This window comes from Ambystoma mexicanum, chromosome 11, assembly GCF_040938575.1.
Source record: "Ambystoma mexicanum isolate Mex_15411 chromosome 11, UKY_AmexF1_1, whole genome shotgun sequence".
In the NCBI taxonomy this organism is placed as follows: domain Eukaryota; kingdom Metazoa; phylum Chordata; class Amphibia; order Caudata; family Ambystomatidae; genus Ambystoma; species Ambystoma mexicanum.
Window position 1 is genome coordinate 91,703,409 of NC_090934.1, and position 17,038 is coordinate 91,720,446.

At 48.6% G+C, this 17,038-nt stretch overlaps 1 protein-coding gene across 3 annotated transcripts in view; it reads left to right on the plus strand.

Annotated features, from left to right (window-relative positions):
• The window catches only part of LOC138503099 (protein argonaute-1), a 582,484-nt gene extending 568,028 nt beyond the window's left edge, over positions 1–14,456 (plus strand). For all 3 annotated transcript variants that reach the window (XM_069622604.1, XM_069622605.1, XM_069622606.1), the window contains exon 19: positions 12,323–14,456. In XM_069622604.1, the coding sequence (XP_069478705.1) occupies positions 12,323–12,431 (109 nt within the window). In that variant the 3' untranslated portion in view covers positions 12,432–14,456. The remainder of the gene's footprint in view (positions 1–12,322) is intronic.
• The last annotated feature ends 2,582 nt before the right edge of the window (positions 14,457–17,038 follow it).

A 17,038-nucleotide genomic window follows, 5' to 3' on the forward strand; every position in this document is an offset into this window, starting at 1 on the left:
CTCTCGCGGCTGAATGCGGCTCTGTGGGTTTGGCGCCTTTTCAAGGAGCACAGAAGAAGACAGAAAATCGCGGTTGAATTCTCGTCGTTTAAAAGGTCCAGCACTCTTGTGAGGGGACTTTTTGGACTCGATTCGTGTCTCTGGAGATAGACCAAGATGCCCACGAAGTTTCAGCGAGATTCGGAATTCAGAAGACCGTGCACCGCACAGTGGCAGGAGGTCCCAGGGTATTGGGGTATTGCAAGAACGCAAGGTCGCAGCAACCCGTGGGATGGCTCAAAATGCAGGTCGTCTTGAGTCTAGTGGGTCTCACCAGGGTCTGGGTTTGGGTCGTCGTTTTCGGAGACCCCAGGTCGATCGGAAGGAAGGGCTGCAGCAGGCTCCGGTTACAAAGCAGGCTCTCCGGCCGCTGGAAATCATTCCCGCCGCTTTTCCTTCGTCATCCTCCTCGGTTTTCTGTTCCAGTGGTCGACATGACTTCAGCTTCCAGGTTTCCAGTATTTATCAGGAACTGCAACACAACCTCTGCATTCTCTCCCCGCATTTTACAAGAAAGGGGCGTTTGGCTGTCCAATCAGGACAGCCAACCCCCCACTGGGATTTGGCCCAGTTGAAGGAAGACCTAAGACAAAGGAGGGGGAAGTTTGGGACCCCTCCCCCACTTCCTGTGCTTACAGACTGACTGGAGCCTGGGCGGGGTATCCAGGGGACTCCCGCCAAAGGCAAAACTCAAACAAAGGATTTTCCCACCCTGGATGTCAGGGGAAGGAACAAGAAACAACAAGAAACACTAAAATGGCAGAAAAAGAAGACCGGGGCCATTTTGGTAAAAATGAGCACCCTTAGGTGCCTTTACTGCAGCTGTGATTACAGCACGCGGTAAAGGTGCACCAAATTAGTAAAAGGTATCACTGCCACCAGCCATTAAAGGTAAGCTTGTCACTGTAACAGAATTGTTAGTTTAAATGTGAAAGGGGATACATTGTATCTCCCCAGCACTCCACATAAGGTGGGGTGTGCTGGTTTCACAGAATAAAATGTAAAAGGGATCCAAAGATCCTTTCTACCCTTGGGAACTGTAGTTCACTCAAGGTTAGCACAAGAAAGTTAAAGGGGGAGCCCCTAGGGCAACCCAGCAACAACAGGCACTTATTGCCAATAAGTTGTTAGACATGATAACTTTAAAAAGACACTATGGAGAGTCTTAAAAATGACACCCATAAAAAGAGTTAAAGACAGGTGAGTGTGGAAAAAGGTTCCCACTCACTGAGGTATTAATGGAAAATATCTCACTAGAAAAGCAAAAAGTTCTGGAGTTGAACCAGGCAAGGAAGATTTACCAGCCCTGTGGAAATCTTACCTAACACTGACCGATGAGAAAAGATGGACTAATTGGGCAAGTGGGCAGAAGTCTGACTTTATTCACTGTTCCCGAGTTTCATTTTTCTTACGTGCTGCTAACGAGGCAAAAGTCAAGGTTGGGAGAGAATGCCAACCAATCATAGGGTCTATGTAGCAACATGCTATACAATGTTGCCAAGGCCAATCTGCTGCTGTTATTCTGCTACAATCTGTTTTATACGTATTTAGAGGTGGTTCAAGGCGTGCTTAACAGATGCCAAGGGGCATCCAGTAACATTAGTAATACTTAGCATATATAGGTCCATATGTTTCCTTAAACATATATAATAATCAAAGAAATCAGGATGTGAGATCCTACAAATCAGCTATGGTTCTCAACAGAGGAGTTTATTTCAGAAAACCACAAGTGTTATAGTTCAATTAGTTTATATAGCTTTCGATAAGCACGAAAGGCTCAAAAGGAACGGACAATAGTGATTGAGTTTGGTGGAAATACAGATTGAGTATTTACCTCTTTTGTGTTGAGGTACAGAGTTCCACCTAAAGGCACAGTGGTATACAACAGTTAGAGGAACATGTACTTATACAATAGTGCACCCGGGACATAGGGTGGTCGAGGGTACCGTAAACACGGGGAGTACACAACATAATCTACAAGACATACATGAAAAAGGGTATTTGCAGTTGTGTCACTGAGTATCGACACGGGTGTGTTTCGGCCAGGAAGGCAGAATTGTTGCCTGGATGGTGTTGGCCTTCTTCAGGATGAGCACCAAATGTGTGGTGTAGTCCGTTCTGTCTGTGAATAGAGAAGGATTTGTAAGGATCTCGGGGTCTAATTGTGTTATTTAGTGTTTCATAACTGTGGCCTAGTGTTGCCGTATCGAAGGACAGCTTACCTGCTGCTGTGTTAGCAGTGGTGATGCTGTACAGAATCATCCAATGGAAATGCTGGATGGTAGGTGCAGGGAATGCACTGGGGGAGCCGTGGGTTCCTGAGGTAACAATTTGGTCAGGATCCAGTCAGCTAGAGGAGGGTCTAAGAAGGTCCCTCGTCTGAAAAAGACCAAAGATGGACGCGAGTATGAAGCGTCGGTACCAGCGTCTAGGACTAGGGTGAGGGCGTCCCTGGTTCGGTGGACACTATATGTCGCGGTGGATGCCATACATGCATGAACGCTCCAGGGCGTGTCGGCAACATGGTGTCAACTATTGCCTTAAGTGATCTAGGGCGTGGGGGGTATTATCGATCCATTAAAATGAAATAAAAATAGCGCAAAAGTGGTGTCTATGTTGAGAAGTGCGTCTAAAATGGTGGTGCGTCTGTGTTCTACAGATGGGTCACAGTGCGCAGGCAGGGCCGAAAAGCAACCCGTGGTTACTGTGCATATCATACATCAAATGTTATAATGGGCCCACACAGGGATGGAGGTGGTACCGCTATCGTAGACTCCCTGTGAGTGAGTAAACGGATCGGTGTATAGGGCACTGTCTCTGGAGGCGTGAGAGCTAGATTTAGGCACTTACCGCGAGCTGTGAGAGCAATGTGCGTCGTGGGGGGGATCTGTTGCTGTAATGGTAGCTGTAGCATACCGATGCAACCTGCTTGGCTACTATAGTGTAAACAAACTACCTTTCTTCCTCGAACATTCAAACAGAATGTAGGCTCAGGGTTTCCCCTAGATATATCCACTCTCAGACGGGTTGGCCTAAGCTGAGGGTGACTTGGGTAACTGTCCCTAGTAGCATCATGTCATGATGCCTACCTCCAAGGAGCCAGGTCCGAGCCAGCAACCCCAGAGGCAGGCATCATTCCCCCCAGGGAAGTGCCAGCGGGCCCAAGCTGGGGCCCTTTGGACACAGTCCTGGCGCCTTAAGCGCCAGGCTCATGTTAGACCCCTGTCCTGGCGCCTTAGGCGCCAGGCTCATAAAGCTAGACATGTGTTCAAGTGTTTTAATGTGCACTTACCTGATGCAGACCATGCTGCTACATCCAGGCCCTCTTGAGGCCTGAATGGAACTACTTTACCTGTGGGACTATTTTCCACCTGGGTGTGGTCAGGGAAGGATACATACCTGATCGGTGGAAGGATACATATCTGGAACTTCTACCAAAGCTATTTAAACCACGCCCGATCAGCAACTCACGCTTCGCGTTGTTCTGCTCCTCGCAGCTGAACGCTCGCCGTGTCAGCTCCTGCATCTGGACTTCAGCCACACCTGTCAGCATCCTGGGTCTCCTGCAAGGGAAGATAAGAGAGAATTGGGGAGAAAGAAGACCTTACCTGCTAAAGCTGCATCACAGAGACATCACACCGACGATCCTGAAAGGGAAGACATCATTTTAAAAGCATTTCGCTTCGATCGCTGCAGCGCTGCATTTCACTCACCTTTCCTGGGCGCCTCCATCTTCAGCAGCGATCATCCGGATCCGCACCCACTTCCCTGAGCCTAGAGAGAAAAAGACAAGAAAACAAGGTGAGAGAAGGAAGGGAATAGGAAAGGCTCAGTTTCCTTCTAAGACTTACTTGTTGGGTCATTCCCATTTCATTTCGGGTCCTGCCGCTTCCTGGCATTCCGGACCCCGGCCCCTATGGGGAAAAAAGACAAAGACATTGAATGAGCGAATGCAAAGACATTACCTGAACGCTCATCCAGAACTTACCTGTCATTTACTGGAACTGCACGTTTCACTTCGGGTCGGCGCCATATCTCCGGCATTCCGAACCCCGGCCCCTAAGGGGAAAAAGACATAAGCATTAGCGCTTGCTGCAAAAAGACAATGAACATTATTATTAAGCTTGAACTTTTGAACTTGCAACAGAACTCTTACAACGCCTCACCTGAATAGTCAAGCTTATTTTGAACTCCCATCAAACCTCAATCCAGTGAAGTAACTGGGTTTCAACGCGCCCCTGCATCAGAAGCAGGATGGAGAACTCATCCTTCCAGACCCTAAGGTGAGACTTCACGGGGAATCGTGGAAGGGTATCGGAGAGGGTTGGAAGGGAGTGGGAGGCTTGAGCATTATTCCGTCAGTAGGTAATACTCCCTTTTCACGCACAGGGGAATATTCCTGCGAGCCAGGAAAGCCAGAGTAGAGGGGCCCTTCCTGTCCATCTTCAGAGTCCTGCGCTTCACCATTGAAGAAGCATCAGCACTCGAAGCCAGACCTGCGCCTCCGTGGGAATCAGGTGAGCGTGACACATCACCACTCTGGACCCTTTGTTAACTGCCCTCCTGTTCCTTAACTCTAGTACATTGCTTGGTTGCTCTCGAGTGTGGTTTGTTCTGTACAAAACACAAATCTTACTAAGGGCTTAAAACAAAGGGTCAGGCAGCCATCCAATCTGTATACCCCCTAAAACCGCCACTCCCCCATCACGAACTTGAAAAGGATGTGAAAAAAAGACCAGTTCAAACCACTATGGAGGGTGCAAGGCAGGGCTTTCAAAGAGTATACGTGTGCACAACAGACATTTTAGGCCAGCCTCATGGTTTACCTAGACAAAGAAAGGTCTATAAAATAAATGGCAGAGATCAGGACTTAAATACATTGGTGTCTCAATGGTTACCACGAAAGGTCATTGAGCTTCCAATGGGTGGCATCGATGTTCACCCTTGGTGAAACCACAACTAAATTACTGCTGCCACCAGACTACTTCATAAAACCAGTGTTGTGTGATATAATTGCATAAGGGCCAAAATGGGGGGTGTGGGAGTTGGGGTTTAGGATACACCCTGTCCCAGAAACCTTCTAATGGGTTACCATGGGACCATAAACACTGAAGGCAAAAAGGATTGCATTGGCCAGGTGGACTTAAGTAGAAGTCTATCTGGCCACAAAAATATGCCAGAGATCCAAAAGATAAAGTGAGTGTGTGGAGGGCAAGGGGCGAATGTTGAGGGGCCACTAAAATGTGACTATAGCCCTCCTCAAAAATGTGTCTTAACAGCTACTAAAAAAGGTACATTGGGCTATGAATGTAGTAACTCTGCTTGCATCCCCTGGTGAAGCCAAAACGTAATTACAGTTCCCACCAGCCCTCTCACTGAAACCAATGTAAGATGATAATCACCATGTGGCCAAACTGGGGGACTTTACAAGCACCCCCCTGTCCTCAAAGCCCATATGGGATGCCATAGGAACATCAGATAAGAAAGGGTGGAGGACTTTAGGAGAAATCACTCTGTCCACAAACATAAGCCAGAGCTCCTAAAAACCAGCGGGGGGGGGGGGGGTGCCGGAGGAGAAGCAAAGCTGTTAATGGCTCTGTTAAATGGAACAGCAGAGCCCCCAAAAATGGAATTCTGCATTCACAGCTGGTAAAAAGACAACCAGGTATTGCGGTCGTAGATTCCATCCTGATGTGCAGGGGAGATGGGGCCAAACTAATATGTGGTTGTAGGTTATTCCAGAGTCTGGCTGCAATAGCAGGAGGAGGAGGAGTGTTATCTGGTGATGATGTCATGGCTCTCAACTCACACGCTTTTGCCGAGTGTCACCCACCTTGTAAACAGCCGATTCATCCACCAAGCCCATTCACTAAATGGCCACTCATCCACCAAAAATAAAATAGTGTGTTTTCACCTACCTTGGTCACGCGTTGAGGTCCCTTAGATTGTTTTTATTCTGTCCATCTAGCTGGTTGCCTCATGCAGAGCTTGTAAAATTGCAAACTAATTTCTTTGTCCACGACCTACGGTCGTTTTATTTATTCGTCCTCTTCATCGACGACTACCTGACTACCACCGCCGAAGACCGCAGAGGATAACTCCTGACTTCGATGGCTGGTTCTCCAGTCGATGCTGTCGACTGCATGGCCTTGGCCCTCCTGCCAGGCCTACAGAGTAGGGAGAGTGGGGTTGGGGGCTCTATTTATTTTCAAGAATGTATTTCCTTCTCCCCTCTCTTTTCCACTCTGGTTTTGCTGTCGCTATAAACCTGAGTTATGGACAGGACACCTTTTAAATTTTGCCCTTCTTGTAAAGGCAAGTACCCCTGAAGAACACGCCCCGGAGGTGCAATAATCGTCTCCCTCGATCTCCCATGATCACTGTGAGGCGTCCTGTAGGTCTTGCCAGCTTCTGCCTCCTAAGACAATAAAAGAACGCCGAGTTAAATGGTGGGCGGCCTACACCATGATGCAGGCCCCGAGGGTAGCTCCCCCACCACTGGTACCGAGAGTGACGAGGAACTTAGCAACAACCGTGGCTCCGACACGGATGCCATCGACTTATCTTCAGAGCGGCCACGGCAGGCAGACCGTCGGTTCTGCTATGGGGAGTGTACATCCCGGCGACAGGGACGCACACACTACTCACAAAAGTAAGCACACAACCCCCTGAACCGCCTCAATGGACTCGTCGGGACGGTCAAAGACGCCAACAGGTACGCCGATTTCTTCGACGGAACCCGCCGATCCACATGGTCGGCAGCCCTCCCCGCAACTGCGTTAGCGTCATGCCTCCGGGCATTCCACTGACAAGGGCATCAGCACCAAAAGTCATAAGGCCGTCGAGGCGCCTCTTAAGAGTGTGCTGACGCAGAAAGTTTCGGCAACGTCGAAAGCTATGGCGAAGCCACTAGAACAGCCGAAACCCCTCCCAGACACGCCGAACATACACAAGAGCCTCTATGAGATCGTTTCAGCGGCTAATAGGCCCAAGGACAGCTCGAAAGACACGTCCACATGCCGAGAAAGGCAGGAAGGCGATTCTGAAGGCCCCCCAGCTCCCGGCTAAGACCCTCTCTGATAAATCTCAACGGTCTAAACACTCAGATCCTCAAGAGGAGCCCTTCCGCCCTCCAGACATCTCTGGCTCATCCTTATGGACCAGAGATAGGTTTGAGGGGTGTATGAATAGACTCTCAAAATTCGTGGACTTCTCAAAGGTTTACCACACCAAAAAGGCACAGTGAGGAAGACGTATACCCTACTGTGTCTAAATTTCAGAGGACGACCTGCCCTCTTCATGAGGAGGTGTTTGACCTGACAGAACCAGAAGAGGTTCCTCAGGACCCTTTGAGGACCCTATTGACCAGGCCCCAGGTTGGGAGGATGATCAGCCAGTGGATAATCCACCATGGCTGTCACCAACTATTACCCCTGATCCAGACACATTATGCATGGATCCTCCCCAATCTCCTCCCATTGGACAGGCATCTCCCATAGATGACCAAATGGCATTTAATGCCATTCTCAAGAAGGCTGCAGAACATTTTCAGATTGCCACCCAAGAAGCAGTGCAAGAAACGGACTTTGGTGAGGATATATTGAAGGAGAAACAACCTACAAGCCAGGCTATACCTTTATTGTACTCCATTAAACAGCGTATCGCCCCTTCTTTGCTGACACCATTGCAAACCAGGGCTGTGAACCCACGGGTCGAGAAGCTTTTTCACCAATCACCTACAGACCCTCTGTACATTCTGGGACATGCCACTCCACCGGACAAGGAGTGCAAGAAATTGTATGCCCTGGAGAAGCGTGTCACTACTGCGGCTGCCTATTCCACCAAAATTGCCAACAATAATACACTGTTGGCCAGCTACAGCGATGTTCAGTGGAATTGCTTCAGGAAGGCCTGCAAGAGGACCTTGAACCGACATGGTCACGCCTACTGGCGGTTGTGGCAGAAGGGAGGCAGGTGAAACATAATATTCTCAAGAACACCCTAAATGCTGCAGAGACAGCAGGGAGAACTCTTGCCCAAGGTACCCTTTTGAAAAGGCACGCATGGTTGAAAAATTAGGGGTTCAAGCCAGAGACTCGGGCGTCCCTTATCAACAAACCAGTGGAGGAATCCAACCTGTTTGGTAAAGCTATTGATGAGGCACTAGAGACTGCGAAAAAAGAACATGAGACTTTGAAATCTTTCATCCACATAACTCAAAGGCCTTTTCAGCACCGAGGTGGCAGCCCTTGCTGCTCCTTTCGCGGACACTCTTACCCACGTTCCCCACACAACTAATACGGAACTGGTAACACATGGTCCTCGGGACAGGGGTCAACTGCCTTAAACCAGTATCAGTCTAGAGGACAGTGTTGTGGTGGGGGGTGGTATTAGAAACAGCACCCCTAGAGGATCCCCGGCCGCCAATCAGAAATGACTTGCAGATCCGGGACCCTCCCATGCCACCCCAATAAACGAGAAAAAAAACAGCTTAGACCCCAGCCAAGTCATCCAATTCCTGGGGGCACTGATTCGGACAGAAGACTGCTTCGTCTTCCCCTCTGAGAGGATTGAAAACATGCTGTTTCAGAGCCCTCAGTATGTAGCCAGACGAAGGGTGACAGTACGCAAAGCCATGCGACTGTTAGGAATGATGGCCTCCTGCATTTATTTAGTCCCGCACGTACGTTTGAGCATGCACCCCATGCAAGAGTGGCTCAACAGTCAATGGTGTCAGGCCAGCGGACAATGGGACGATGTAGTGGTAGTCCCGGCGGCTCTCGTTCTCTCTCTGCAGTGGTGGCCGAGGGAAAACCTCTTGAAGGGGAAGACCTTCACCACCCCCGCAGTAGGAGCCACTCTCACTACGGAGGCATCTCTCAAGTGGTGGGGTGCTCACCTCCTTCAGCAGACGGCTCACAGCATTTGGTCCCCAACAGTAGGATCCAACCACATAAACCTGTTGGAGCTGTTAGCAGTGTTCAAAGCCCTGAAGGCCTTTCAGACGCAGTCACAGGGGAAGACAGTACTAGTCCTCACAGACAGTACCACAACCATGTATTACCTGTATTACCTGAACAAGCAAGGGGGCACTCACTCTCCAGGGTTATCCAAACTGTCCCAGAACATATGGAAGTATGGATGTTCCTCCTGTCTCAACATGTTCGAGGGGAACTTCATCTTTTGGCAGTCGTGCTCAGCAGAGACTTCCCGCTACCCAGAGAGTACTAATGGCGACTACACGAAGACATCGTCTCCAATGTTTTCTCAGAATGGGGCTTCACAGAGATCGACTTGTTCGCAACTCTGGGGAACCCGCAATGCCCAAATTACACCTCTGGGTACCCTCAGAACCGATCCAAGGGGAACGGTCTACGGATAACATGGTCAGGGAAATTTGTTTACGCTCCTCCCCCTCCCCCCGACTCCCCACTCAACAATATAGTGCACAAGATGCACCAAGAACCAGTCACAATGATATTGGTGGCTCAGATGTGGGCCCTCATCCCTGGTTCTCTCATCTGATGGAGATGTCAATCTCCCCTCCAATGAAACTTCCTTGCCCATACAACATGCTATCACAGAACAAGGGGGAAGCACTTCATCCATGCCTGCAAACTCTCAACTTAGCGGCCTGGCTCCTGAAGTCATAGAGTTCGGGCACGTCCAACTTCCTCGGAGATGCATGGAAATACTTAGAGAAACAAGAAAACCTAACACCAGACATTGCTACTCCAATAAATGAAAATGCTTCGTCATATGGTGCAATTCCAATAGCATCAGCCCCATAGACTGCTCTCCTACTCATATTGTACTATACCTGACTCACCTACTAGACGCAGGTGTGGTTTTTAATTCCCTGAAGGTCCACTTAGCTGCACTTTCAGCCTATACCACGTCCCAGCGAAAGGTGTTGCTAATTAAAGCTTTCATGTTAGGGGTTAAAAGAATTCATCCCCCTATTTCAAACTTCAAACCATCCTCCCTGATGGGACCTAAACATGGTATTGACTAGACTTATGGGATTTCCATTTGAACCTATGCATAAGGCTAGCCTCAAAGCACTCACTCACAAGACCGCCTTCCAAGTGCAGTCACTTCAATAAGGAGAGTTAGTGAGCTACAGACCATTTCAATTCTAGACCCTTTTGTCACAATTCACAGAGATAAGGTGGTTGTGCGCACTCACCCACGGTTTACGCCCAAATTCATTTAAAAGTTCTATAGCTTTCATTGCAAATGTTCCCCTGGAATGCATTTGCAAGGCGGCAACCTGTAGTTCTGTACACACCTTTACTAAACACTATTGCCTAGACACTCCCTCTAGGTCTGATTCCCAGGTGGGACAAGCAGTACTAAGACATTTTTTCACTACTGTTCCTTCTCACATCCCACCACCAACTCCGGGTACTGCTTGCAAGTCTATGCACAGCATGTGATTCTAAGCAGATTCACAAGCATCAGAAGACATGCATTACTTACCGTAATAGCATTTCTGATGATTGTATCTGCTTAGATTCACATGCGCCCACCCTTCCTCCCCGCTCAGATGGAAGGAACATAGACATCTTCCTACTTCTTCTCTCTCTCTGTACTCACTCACGATAGTCATAAGGCTCCCTCACGGCAGACAGAGTACAATCGGAGGGACCTCGACGCGTGAGGGATTTTGGGTACACTACATGTCATGTTAGGGATAGTGTTACAGGCATGCCCATGTCAACGTCCTCTTTCCATCCTCGAAAGACAATATGCAATACTCTGCAATTACCACTGGATGTCGGACCATATGCACAGCATTTGAATCTAAGTAGATACAATCATCAGAAATGCTCTTACGGTAAGTAATACATGTCATTTTTTTACCTACAATCCTAGGATATTTGGGGAGTGTTTCATTTTCTGGAGGGTGCCATTTTTTGGGGAAATGTTGCCAACTGGCTGTCTTTTCTCCAGCGACATTATCACTGAATGCCATTTCAGACAGGTCAGACAGAACTTTGTTACTGCCTTAATTATTCATTTTAATTTCTTAGTAACGCGCCAGCTCGCCCAAAGGGCCTCAGGGCGCACAAAAAACAAAACGGGACAAACAGCAAGGATAATCAGAAGGGAATGTGGCAAGGTATCAACGCTTAGAAGGGCAGTTGAACAGGAATGTCTTCAGACATTTTTTTAATTCATTTGTCGTTTGTATTTTTTTTTTAGTTCAGGTGCAATGGAGTTCCAGATTAGAGGGGCTTAAACGTCAAAGCGTGTTCCCCTAAATCTGGCCAGCCTAAATCTGGGCTGGACGAGTCTGGCATGATCCTGGTACCTGAGAGTGCAGGATGGTTGATAGGACTTCAGGCACCCAATAAGATAGATTGGAGCCTCATGAGCCAAACATTTGTGGGTCAGGATCTTGTTGGAGACACGCTGCTTCACAGGCAGCCAGTGCAACTCCCTCCTTGCTTGGAAAATGTGATCTCGTCTGGTGCGACCCAAGGTTGCTCACACTGCCCCGTTTGGGGCACTTGTAGGGCTGAGAGGTTAGATTGGGATGTACAAGCCAGTATTCTGTTACAGTAGTCTAGCCATGAATTTACAAGGGCTGAGGCTAGAAGGGAGATGTTTTTATGTGAGAGAAAGGGGCGTATGTGACTGGGCAGCTTGTTAATAGAGCCGCACGACGCCCGGATCTGGGCAACGTGCTGTCCAATGGTCAATTCGGCATCCAGGATAACACCCAGGGTTTTTACACTCTTGGCTACCGGGATGGTAATGTTGGCGATGACAACGTTTTTATACTTGGAGCAAGTGTAGCAGAGGCAACAACTAGAATCTCTTTCTTTTTCGGAATTAAGCGCCAAGGAGTTGACTATAATCCAAGACTGGATAGTAGAATATATTGTGTTAATGGCCTTTGCATCTTGGAAGTGGATGCCTGAGAGCTTTAGGACAACCTGTGTATCATCTGCATAGTTGGTACCTTGTATGTCAAGCCGTACGGTCTGACAGGAATCAAGGTTAGGAGAGGGATTGGCATAACCAGTGTAGCTGTGAGGTTTTGGGTGATGTGGTCGTAATTCTTCTGTCGTGATGAGGCTGGCTTCTGCATGCTCGGCAGCTTGCTGCCAGACCACGGAGGAGGTTGTGAGCTGTGGGATCTGGCTGGTTTGTATGCTGAGTGAATACACCTCTTGTGTGAATGTCAGCTGTTGTAGGAGCATTGTTGAGTACTTGAAGACAGTTATTTTTTCTGCAACAATCACTAACGCATTGTATCTTACCCATTTTCCAGCGGAGAAGGCAGTCATATATCTGGACAGAGCAACGGGAGAGATCCTCAAGCCCTCGCCAAGGCTGTGCAGGTCCACCAGGACACCTTGCGCACTATGTACTTTGCTTGAAGATGCTGCAGTATTTTTTGGTTCGTTTTTGTTTTATGGTGTTTGTTTTGTTTTTTTATACCTCAACCACGCCGTAAGCTCTCTTGATCTCTTCTGAGGAGTCTTGCAAGGATGAAGCCAGTTTGGAGACACCATTTCGGTTACAATAATGTCCATCCTGGCCTGGGAAATGGCCTTGTGTGGTGCTCGGCAGGTCCCACGGGTGCCTCTCTTCATTTGACCGAATCAAGGAAAGTGAACCTTCTGGAAGACGACGATGAGGATGCAGACACATGCAGGATTTTCTTAGTTGATCTGAAATGCAATACAAAAAAACACAACCTCTCCTTGACTACACAGCACGGACGTTGTAAGTGCCAAATGGACGCTGGTGGTGTGTTTTATATTTTGGGTTTGGGGGGGAAGTGGTGGGAGTGTAGGAGTTGGAGACCCGCTAGGTGGAAGCTTAAGAGCTTTACAAGGAAGCACCTCAGCATGTTTACCGCCTGTTTCAGCTTTGGCAGGGCTGAAGTGGGTCCAATATGTAGCTTGGACTAGACTATGTTAACACACTAATCTCTATTTTTCTTTTATCCAAACTCCTCACCACCGCCCTGCTGGCCCCCTTTCTATCCTCTTGTATTATAAAGGCACCAGAGCACTTCCTCATGCTACAGCACCGTGTACGATTGAAAATGGGCGGCCCGCGGGAGTGTGAAGCAGCTCTCTGGCCGATGTTTCCCACCGACTGACTGTGCCTTACGACAATGCTGCAGTTCTCCAGATGTATGTGTATATTTAACAAAAAAAGAAATCGTCATTCCTTTTGTGATATGGGAGGGAGCGGATACTTTTATTTTTGTGTCGGGCAGAGCTCACCATATTGTGTTCTCCAAGGCACCGGGTTGCAAACCGATGTGTAGTGAGTCATCCAGGCCACTAGAGGCAGTACATCTGCAAACGCCCAATGGACAAAAGGGGAAAGGACTGCAGAATAGTTGCCATGTCTGCTTTTTAACTTTGTCCAATCCGAGCATGGCTTACTTCCTTGGAGATGCATTCATATTTTGGAGTCGCTGGTTTCAACGCACAAGAAACATTTTTCACAAAATGTGCGCATCACTAAATGAGGACAGAGTGTTTCCGTATTTTAACACAGTTGATGCTCATGAAGGTTCATCATTATTTTTGTGGGTTCCAGCCAGGTGCTCTGGAAAACACACACACACTCTTCTGCGGATACACACGAGGTCAGTCTGTGGTGTAGCCCCGTTTCTGTCGGGGAAGTCCCCATATTTCCCCTGGATGCATTGTCTCTCATTCTAGGTGCTGGATTACTTCAATAGTTAGACCACACTATGATTTCATTTTTACTCTTAATACCTCGTACCTCCTTGATTTAAGAGGTCCTCAAGCACCCTTCGGCATCACAATCGTAGCTATTTCAGCACTACGACCCTTGAGCTTTTTCAAAAGCACAATAATCCCAACACTGTACCAGCCCCAGACCTGAATCAATGCCCACCTTCCTTAACTGCTCTGAGCCAGTAGACCACAATCCTGGCCTGCACCACTACCTACTGTTAGTAAGGTTCTGTACTTCCTCAGTGCACTTCATTGCAGACTTGCAGCAATCCCATCCCGCTTATCTCCCTGCTTTGCTGTACCATGACACTTCCCCTACTCCACAGCATTCCTGGCCTGCAGCGCTACCTGCTGTTAGTAGGTTCTGTACTCCATCAGTACACTTCATTGCAGACTTGCAGCAATCCCATCCCGCTTATCTCCCTGCTTTGCAGTACCATGACACTTCCCCTACTCCACAGCATTCCTGGCCTGCAGCGCTACCTGCTGTTAGTAGGTTCTGTACTCCATCAGTACACTTCATTGCAGACTTGCAGCAATCCCATCCCGCTTATCTCCCTGCTTTGCTGTACCATGACACTTCCCCCTACTCCACAGCATTCCTGGCCTGCAGCGCTACCTGCTGTTAGTAGGTTCTGTACTCCATCAGTACACTTCATTGCAGACTTGCAGCAATCCCATCCCGCTTATCTCCCTGCTTTGCTGTACCATGACACTTCCCCCTACTCCACAGCATTCCTGGCCTGCAGCGCTACCTGCTGTTAGTAGGTTCTGTACTCCATCAGTACACTTCATTGCAGACTTGCAGCAATCCCATCCCGCTTATCTCCCTGCTTTGCAGTACCATGACACTTCCCCTACTCCACAGCATTCCTGGCCTGCAGCGCTACCTGCTGTTAGTAGGTTCTGTACTCCATCAGTACACTTCATTGCAGACTTGCAGCAATCCCATCCCGCTTATCTCCCTGCTTTGCAGTACCATGACACTTCCCCTACTCCACAGCATTCCTGGCCTGCAGCGCTACCTGCTGTTAGTAGGTTCTGTACTCCATCAGTACACTTCATTGCAGACTTGCAGTAATCCCTTCCCGCTTATGTCCACTTCCCCTACTCCACAGCATTCCTGGCCTGCAGCACTACCTGCTGTTACTAGGTTCTGTACTCCATCAGTACACTTCATTGCAGACTTGCAGCAATCCCATCCCGCTTATCTCCCTGCTTTGCTGTACCATGACACTTCCCCCTACTCCACAGCATTCCTGGCCTGCAGCGCTACCTGCTGTTAGTAGGTTCTGTACTCCATCAGTACACTTCATTGCAGACTTGCAGTAATCCCTTCCCGCTTATGTCCCTGCTTTGCAGTACCATGACACTTCCCCTACTCCACAGCATTCCTGGCCTGCAGCACTACCTGCTATTACAGTTGCAAGTCTCTGCCCTCTGCCAATGCACCTCAGTGACCTGCAGCCCCTACTGCCACCACCCACTTTTGCAACTGCAAGGAACCATGCTCCACCAATGCACCTCGCTCCTGAACTGCAGGACCCCCCTGCGATCACAGTTAGAAGGCGCTGCACTTAGCCAATGCACCTTAATGCTGACCCACAGGACCCCCTGTTGTAGTTCTGTGGTTCCTCACTTAGCCAATGCACCTCAGTGCTGGTCTTCAGCACCCGCTGCTATTCATGTCCTGCCCTTGCACTTCCAGTGTACCTTATTGAATGTGTTTCATTATAGTCTGCAAACTGTGCCAGCGTGCACACACCCAGCAGCCTTTGCTTCTTCTGAATCCCCACACGCTGCCAATATACGTCTATCCTTTGTTTTTCAGTGGCTGGATGCTCTAGCCAAACTCTGCCATGTATTTTGTGTCTTCGCCAGTATGGAAGTGCTCGTCCTCTTCATTGCTGTACTTTTGATGACCACCCAACGATTCCCACAGTGGACTGGGGACCTGTTTTACTAGTGAAGAACCCGTAGAAATGAGGGCATCTTTTACCAGTGATGACCTGTTTTAGTAGTGAGGACCGGAAGGTAAAAGTGTGAACTTCTTTGTTACGGGATTGCGAGCACAAGGGCTGGTTCTCACTAATATAGGACAGCATTGGGTATTCGCTGGACCTTCTAGTTTACAATGTTCTTCTCTGTCCTAAGCGGATACTGGGCTACCTAAGACTCCTGATATTTAGTTACCATGTGACTAGTTTTCAATCCACATTTTCAAGGCCAGCTTCTCATATGTAGCAATACTAGTGCGTGCACGTGTATACGTACACGTGATTGTTTCCTACTTGCAGCTCCGCTATTCCTCCTGGACTTTTCACTGTGCATGCACTTTGTGCCATCCAAATCTGTGCAACTCTGGGTTTGTGTAAAAGCGTGTTCACCCCCCTCCCCAAACCAGCTTGGTTCCCTCATCCCCGTGCTGTTTTTAGATAATGGCACCAGAGCATGACGGGTCACTGCTGGTGGCCCTGGGAATTGCGTTCACAAGCTGTAGCCCCAGAACACGGGAGAGATGGTGTTACTCTGGGCATTGGTTACGCCTTGAAGCTACAGCCGCAGTTTTTCATATTTCTTTTTTTTTTTAAACTGTTGCAATTCCAATGAAGAGGTGACTGTTGGTCATCTCGTCATGGAGTTTGACCTGCCGTTCTGCTCCTCAAAGCCAGGGCTGTGGCATTCTGCCATATTTTTCCCTGCAAAAGTTAATACTTTCAACACGCATTCTAGAGTGTTTTTTCATCCCCTCTGTAGAAGATGGTGTTTATTAAAGAGAACCTTTTTTCACTGCACATTACTTTTGTAAATGTTGTCCAAGGGCCATGACCTGTTGTGTCCCTGGTCACGTGTGCAAAGCACAAACAATGCTAAGGTTCTTCCCCTATCTCCCCTCACCCACTCCTTTGAGTGGGTGGGCCTCCTGCACAGCGAGTGACTACCAGTCTAGACCACTTCTCGGCTGCTGCACACATACATGCTTCAGTGTAAGAGGCCCTGACTGCACACGCCAGCTTGCAATACTGGGTGGCACCACTGGTGCCAAAGTCAGGTTAACTTTGGGAGTTGGTGAGTAGTAAGGGCTCTCATGGGAGACTCTGACTTTCAGGATGTTGTCCACCAGGAGAACCTGAGTGAGTCTGCAGATTAGCAGAATCCACATTAGGTGTTTAGTCTCTGGTTGCAGGGTCTGGTCAAAAGACTAGGGCTGACCACGCCGACCTAAAGCATTCAGACTGTCAAACTGGATTCACATAGATAGC